At 37.2% G+C, this 7,898-nt stretch overlaps 1 protein-coding gene and 1 non-coding gene across 2 annotated transcripts; one reads left to right on the top strand and one right to left on the bottom strand.

The window, feature by feature from the left end:
• Positions 1–999: 999 nt before the first annotated feature.
• Positions 1,000–3,176, bottom strand: LOC139843696 (uncharacterized). The gene is made up of 2 exons (XM_071833836.1): positions 2,778–3,176; positions 1,000–2,256 (listed from the first exon to the last, which is right to left on the bottom strand). Exons 1-2 carry the CDS (start codon positions 3,174–3,176, stop codon positions 1,000–1,002), a joined length of 1,656 nt encoding a protein of 551 aa, XP_071689937.1.
• Positions 3,079–3,185, top strand: LOC139886696 (small nucleolar RNA R71). The gene has a single exon (XR_011772569.1). It is a non-coding gene; the product is annotated as a small nucleolar RNA R71 (small nucleolar RNA).
• The last annotated feature ends 4,713 nt before the right edge of the window (positions 3,186–7,898 follow it).

Raw genomic sequence — 7,898 nt, 5'->3', positions numbered from 1 at the left:
ATGAAGATTTGCAAGAAAATTGATTAAATTTGAAGCCTTAGGTCGATTTAGGTTGATTAGGGTTAGAGTAGCGCCGCCATTAGAGAGAAAATTGAAGTTGGGTGTGAAAAAATGATGTTTTGTTCGTGCAGAATTCTTAAGTAGCAGATGCAAAAGCGCCGCTTTTCAAACAGGAGCATCGCTCCTGACAAAACAGAAGCGTCGCTTTTAAAAGAAAAGCGTCGCTCTAGGCGAACTAAAAACGCCGCTTTCGAACATAAAAGCGCCATTCTTGGCTACTATCCATTTTTGGCACAAAATCACATGTTAAAGCGTCGCTTTTGTAGCAGAAGTGTCGCTCTTGGAATGAAAAGCGCCGCTCCTAGAACAAAAGCGCCTCTCTTGTACCTGATTGCAGTTTTTTCCAGTTTTAAGTCCATTTTTACCCATTCACAAACTATTTTTGACGTTTTCCGGTTTTACCCATATGCATGCAATGCAAAAACATAAAAAATGCAACTAAGAAAAGGAATATCATACAATTCTAAATGGAATGCAATTAAAAGAAATTATATACATAATTGTGGAAAGTTTTTAACGAGTCTATCACCCGACTCCCATCCTCTTGAGATTTCAACTAATCTCGGGTGGTAAACTTCCCTTCCCTTTGAGCTAAGGGAAACATTTTCATTACCACCACCACTTAACATTGACATCAACCAATCATTCATTACCTTAGTTTCATTGATTAACTCCTTAAGTTTGACTTTCTCATGTTTTGACAAGTTTGACACTAGGTGTTTTCTTAAGTGTTCATCCTTTTTGGATGACGCCCGATGCACCCGTCCAAATAACTTTCGCATAGACTTGTCAACAACGTCATTTTGTCTTTTGGCTTTACCTTGAATTCCCTTGGTTAATCCCCCACTACCTTTAGTTGGTGAACCAACTTGTTTTGTGCTTGTGATGCATTGCACACTAGCAATAACTTGTGGTGTGGTCAATGGCATTGATGGTGTTTTAACACGTTTGTGTTTTTATGCTCATGCATTTCCCTTTATTCCGAAGAGTCAATTTCCCGGTTCTAAAGTCAAAGAAGGAGCCCGCGGTTGCCAAAAATGGCCTTCCCAAAACAAGGGGCACAACCGGGTCTTCCTTTATATCAACAATAACAAAGTCAATGAGAAATTCCATGTCCCCCACCTTAACAATTAAGTCTTCGGCGATTCCTATACTAGAGTTAATTGATTGATCAACTAATTTAACTCTCATTGTAGTGGGTAAAAGGTCACATAGGCCTAGCCTTTTGTAAACGAAGTAGGGCATGAAGTTGAAACTTGCCCCTGAATCGACTAAAGATGTGAGCATCTCTGAACTGTTTACATTGCATGGGATAAGGAAAGGTCCAGGATCACCCATTTTTGAAGGTAGGTTACATTTCTTTAAAATTCCATCACACTCCTTTTTCAAGAAAGCGGTGGATGCTTGCTCAACATCTCCTTTTTTGGCCATGAGTGTCTTCAAAAATCTCCCATAGTTGGGCATATTCTCAAGCACCTCCTCCAAGGGGAGTTTAACATAAATATTTTCGTTGTCGGGTAAGGTTGACTTACAATCCACATCATTTAGATGTGTAGGAGGTAATGATTGAGGATGTGAGACCGGTGTCTCATTTTTCTCCTTAGTTGATGTAGCAAGAACCTCGACCTCATTCTTTTGTGCCTTTGTATTCGATAAAGTTTCGACCTTTTGCTCTTTATCAACCTTTCCCAATTGAAATTGCTCAAAATCACCCTTTAACTCCTTGCATGTCGACTCGGTAGCCTCCATGGACATTACACTTTTAACTTGGTAGGGAATGAATGTTGCATCGTACAAATCTTCCGAAAACTTGAATACCCTATAGTCGATAATATCAATTTCCAACGCTTCATCAAAATCAAACTTGTCTCCTTCAATGTCGAACTTGAAAGCTTGAGGATATTCGGATTGATCCTCTTCGGTTGAATCAATCAAGTTCACTTGAGCATAAGTATTGGTAGGATTTGATGAACTCGCTTGATTTTGGGTTGGATTGGTAGTGTTGCTCTCGATAGGAATAACCCTCTTGTTATTTTGGTGGTTTTGTTGGTTGTTCCGATTGTTGTTGTAATTATTCGGGTTAACTTGAGTGTTTAAAGGTAAAGTTCCTTGTGGTCTTTCGGCAACTTGATTTGAAATTCTTCCAATGGTGCTCGCAAGGTTTTGGAATGAGGCTTGTTGGTTTCGGAGTTGTTGCTTCAAGAGCTCATTCTCTTTCATTAGAAAAGCTTAGGTTGATTCTACCTTCTTGATGTAGTTTTACATGATTTCTTCTAAGCTCTTCGAAGGTTGGAATTGTTGATTGTTTTATTGAGGTTGTTGATTGTAACCTTGGTTATTTTGTGATTGACTATAACCTTAGTTGTTTTGATAATTTGAATTGGCTTGATTGTTGTAAGGTTGGTTGTTGTAAGGTTGTTGGTTTTGGTATTGAAAATTGTTGTTTCGGTTTTGGTTATAATTGTTGTAACCTTGATTTTGGTTTTAGTTTGTGAATTCGAGTGGTGATTAGTTTGGTTGTTGAATGATACTTGTTTTTGATTAGGATTGTAGTAGCTTTGGTTAGATGTTCCTCCCCTTTAGTAGTTTTGATTACTCACGTAGTTCACATGAGCATCCGAATTCATGGGAATATCATCTAAATCAACATGATTGCATTGAGTAATTTGAGGACAATTCTTCGTGAGATGTGGACCCTCGCATCGTTGACAACCTACTTGCATTGCAACTACCGTTTGTTGAATCTTCTTCAATTCTTTTCCAAATGTTTGAAGTTGATTGTTCAAGCTTGCAAGCGTCACTTGTCCCTTATCACTCTCGACTTGTACTACACTTTTCCTTGTCAAATCTCGCGGTGAAGGTGCCCATTCATACGTGTTGATCGACATGTCTTCTAACATAATTTCGACCGCATTTTGTGATTTGTACATAAATATCCCACCGGATGTAGAATCAAGATATTGCTTCGTAAAAGTAATACAATCCCGATAGAATGTGTTGATATACTCCTTCTTGTTCAAACCATGCGGTGGGCAAGCTCTTAGTAGCTTCTTGAATCGAAACCATGCATCATACAAACTCTCATCACCCTGTTGTGCAAACCCATTAATCTCCATTCTAAGTCGCTCTACTTTTGACGGTGAAAATAAATGATTGATAAACTCGTTTGTTAATTCTTGAAAAGACCTTATGGAATCGGATGGTAAACTTCGCATCCAAGCTTTTGCGTCTCCTTGAAGTGTGAAGGAGAATGCCCTTAGCTTAAAAGCGCATCGGTGACGTTTTTGATTTTGTAAATATCACAAAGATCATTAAAGTGTTGAATATGTTCGAACGGATTCTCATCTATCAACCCATGAAAGTATGTATCCTTGATCAACGTGAAAAAGTTACCCTCGATCTTCCAATTATCCGCTTCAATTGCTGGTTTTGTAATAGTCGATGCTATCATTGTTGGTGCAACTAATCTAGCGTTCCACATTGGTGTGTCATTTGGATCATTCAATAATTCTTGATTAACCGGAGGACCATTAGGATTGCCCTCTTCATCGTGAATCGGATTACCGTTTGGATCCATCTTTTCTAAACAAAATGGCAAAGCTTCAAAATTCTTTCTTAATACCCTTTCTTCTCTACGATTATAAACCCCGTGCACGTGTCTTTTCGGATCGGAGAATGGATGTGTGAACTCTTGATCCTTGCGAGACCTTGTTTTCATACACCAAAGGTACCTATCCTTCAATCACAACACAAACACAAGCGGTTTTCCAAATGAAAATAATAATATAAAATGCGAAAAGTAACTTCCGTAAGGGTAAACCCCTACGAAAGGATCGACAATTAAAATTTTAAACCAAATAACCAACTAGGCTAACCGCATCCCCGGCAGCGGCGCCAAGAAAGTGTGATGCGTTCGTGTGATATACATCTTTTACCCTCTAAATTATATATTTGATTCAAACACTACAATCAAGCATACACAACTAACGAGCACTTAGAACCCAGTTATTATAGCACTTTAATGTAAGTATTCTTATCAAGTTTGTCCCAAGGGAAGCGATGTAAGTCGGATATTTGAAACTTTCAATTGTCCTAGGGTTTGTTTGATTGTGTGTGTGTGTGGGGGGGGGGGGGGTTTCTATTGATATCAACTAACAACTAAAACTTGCACAATTAAACAAACCTAAATTTATCAATTAAACTAGTAACAAGAAAGAAGTAGTGAAGTATTAAGACTTAAAACAAATTAACTAAGATGCGTTCACTTATCTAATACTCTTTATGCCTGACTTGCCCCGTTTTGCCTATTTTGCTATCTCATTAGTTGTTGAACTATTAAATATTTAGCATCACTACTAAACCTCAAATCAAATGATACTCCGCGAATTCACATAAGCTTTATATCCTAGGATCGAGTTAAGCATGATTTGGTCATTGAGATTGAGCTTGGGTTGAAATCACTTAAGATAATCGGCATTACTATGTTGACTAGAGGCCAATTGAAAACCAACCTAGACCAAGAACACAATCAATTGCAATTCCTAAGCTAGTTGCCTAGATCACCCAAGGTGTTGAAGCACATATTGATTCACTTCTCAAATCACTAAGAGAGCTACACAACATATGTAATCAAAGTCAAGCCTAAAACAAACTTATAGCAATGGATCTTTAGCTAACTCAACAACACATGATCATGTAATCCATTCAAACAACAATAATCAATTGATTTGGGGCAAACACTAGCATTAGAGATTCATAGATAAGCAAACACAAGAGATTTAGCCAATCATAGCTAAAATTAAACTAATAATAAGCATAGAAATGTAAATCATCATCATCTTCAAGTTAATACAAGTAATCAATGCAAATTATGAAAAGTAAAGTGAAGATTGCAACCCAAAATGTAAAGAAGATGAAGATCTAAGCTAAACAATGATGAATCTTGAGCTAGCTTCCTTGAATCCACCCTTAAACACCAATGGATGATGAAATTAGGGTTTTGTATGTGAAATTCAGACCTTAAGCAGCTGCTCTATAAAGATGCATATGAAAAATGACCTAGTCTCGTTCCTTTTATAGTGCTGAAAATCTCGGCTGAAACAGCGATAGGAGCGCCGCTTTTGGACATGAGCGGCGCTTTTGGCTTTAATGAGGAGTGGCGCTTTTGATCAGGAATGCCGCTTTTAGCTCTAAACATGGACGACACTTTTGTTGAGGAGCGACACTTTTGGCTGAATAGGAGCGACGCTTTTCACTGTAGGAACGGAGCTTCTGCTCACTGGAGGAAAATGGAGCTGAAATGTACATGAGAACGTCGCTTTTTCAGTTAGTGTGGTGCTTTTTGCTCACAGGAGAGGCTCTCTTGATGCTGATTCTGCACTTTTCCATTTCCTTAGCCAATTTTTCCCAAGATTTGGTCAATTTTACACCAAATCCACTCCTTATCCCTTAATTTACCATTTAGCTCAATAGCACATGAAATAGGCTCCAAGATAGTCATAAACCTAGCAAAGTGAGGTAGATATCGCGAAATAAAACATATATAAATGGAGCGATATCAGGGCTTAGGCTTGGGCTAAGTCTTTCACATAAATGGTAACCCAATTAAGAAACCCAACAAATCTCCCCCTTTCCAATTATGTGGAAGAGATCGCCATCCCGACGATCGAGCAACAAACCTTGAGCTTTTCACTCGCCAAAGCCTTTGTGAACATGTCAGAACCATTATCGCCAGTATGAACTTTATCAAGATCAAACAACCCATTTTCAAGACATTCTCTAATCCAATGATACTATACATCAATATGTTTTGTTCGCTTATGAAACATAGAGTTTCTAGCCAAGTGAATCGCACTCTCATTATTACAAAGAACCACATATCGTGATTGCTTAAACCCAAGGTCCCTTTCATCCACAATAGCCTTTGGACGATTCTATTGCTGCCATATACTCAACCTCGGTCGTAGACAATGCAACACACTTTTGCAACCTTGATTGCCATGAAATTGCCCTTCTTTCGAAGGTCATCAAATATCCAGAAGTGGACTTCATGTTATCTTTGTTTCCTGCTATATCTGAGTCTGTATAACCAACAAGCATCGGCTTTCCATTTCCAAACGTGATACTCAATTTGGAAGTACCTTTTAAATATCTCAAAATCTATTTAACTGCTTCCCAATGCTTTTTACCCGGATTTGACATAAACTGACTAACAACACCTACCACATGGGCTATGTCAGGCCTAGTACACACCATAGCATATATCAAGCTACCAACCACTGAAGCATGTGGAACTCTATCCATCTCTTTAACATCCTCCTTTGAAGAAGGGCAATCTCTATCGATTAGATTAAAATTGGATGTAAGAGGGGAACTAACCACTTTAGCTTTTCCCATGTTGAATCTACTAAGCACCTTTTCAATGTATTGCTCTTGTGATATATGTAACGTCTTAGCACTTATACCTCTAGAAATCCGAATGCCTAGAATCTGTTTTGATGGCCTTAAGTCTTTCATAGCAAAAGACTTACTCAATTCTTGTTTTAACTGCGTAATTCTTTCAATATTTTTACCAACAATCAGCATATCATCAAATATATATATATATATATATATATATATATATATATATATATATATATATATATATATATATATATATATATATATATATATATATATATATATATATATATATATATATATATATATATATATATATATATATATATATATATATATATATATATATTACAACAATGTGATGAAATCACCATCACCAAACCTCTGAAAGACAACACAATGATCTGAAGTTGTCTTTCAGTAGCCTTGCTTTCCTATAACCAACTCAAACTTCTTATACTACTGTCTCGGTGCCTGCTTCAACCCATATAGACTTTTATGTAGTCTACAAACATAATCTTCTTTATCCTTAACTTGAAACCCATTTGTTTCTCAAAGCTCTCTTGCCTTTAGGTAACTTCACCAGCTCATAAGTATTGTTCTCTTGTAAGGAATTCATCTCATCTTGCATGGCTTTAGCCCACTCTTTCTTATGCTCATCTTTTATAGCTTCTGCATAACACTATGGCTCTCCCCCATCAGTGAGTAATACATACTCATCAGCAGAATATCTAACAGAAGGATGATGGTCTCGGGTAGACCGTCTAAGTGGGATAAATTATCATACCCCCAAATAGGACTGGGGAAATATGACTTCACAATATCACAGCACAAGTATGTATAAACGAGAACGACTCTAAATGTCACACCCCCAAATAGGGCCTGGGGTATTTGTGACTAATTATATCAAATCACAGTTGTATAAACGAGAACGACTCTATATGAGACGTTTTATTGAGTTTTGCAGCAGAAGATAAATAGATTACATTGTATTTAGAGCATTAAATGTTCTTAATTGATATGATATATAATGAAGACTTCAAGCATAGCAAGCAATCATCATCAAAGCAGCAGATATACAGCGGAAGCAATATTTAAGTACCTGAGAATAAACATGCTTTAAAAAGTCAACACGAGGTTGAGTGAGTTCATAGGTTTATCATAAATCAATAGTTCAGTATAGCATTTGACCACAAGATTTCAGTTTAAAGTTGATTGATACCAAATATATCAATCGAAAGAGTTGCTATTTGTAATATCGCGACTAAACAAAAGTTACCTCGTGACACTTGTTATTCATGTCGTTGAATCATTATTATGTATCCAAAGACCAACGGTCAAATGGATAGAGACGTCACTCTCAGTAGCGCTACTCACAATAACTAAGCTTGCATCTTATACCTCGGCAATTAACGATATTACGGCAGGGATTTAGC

This window comes from Rutidosis leptorrhynchoides, chromosome 1 (genome assembly GCF_046630445.1).
Source record: "Rutidosis leptorrhynchoides isolate AG116_Rl617_1_P2 chromosome 1, CSIRO_AGI_Rlap_v1, whole genome shotgun sequence".
Classification (NCBI taxonomy): Eukaryota; Viridiplantae; Streptophyta; class Magnoliopsida; order Asterales; family Asteraceae; genus Rutidosis; species Rutidosis leptorrhynchoides.
Note: the sequence above shows the minus strand (reverse complement) of the source record. Positions and strands in the feature narration are given on the sequence as shown.

What these genes read in the sequence shown, in the direction of transcription:
- LOC139843696 (XM_071833836.1), bottom strand. Translation starts at nt 3,176, where the DNA reads ATGGAGATTAATGGGTTTGCACAACAGGGTGATGAGAGTTTGTATGAT. An exon ending in AAACGGTAGTTGCAATGCAA is followed by an intron (nt 2,257 to 2,777) that starts GTAGGTTGTCAA and finishes GAGCTCTTGAAG; the next exon opens with CAACAACTCCGAAACCAACA.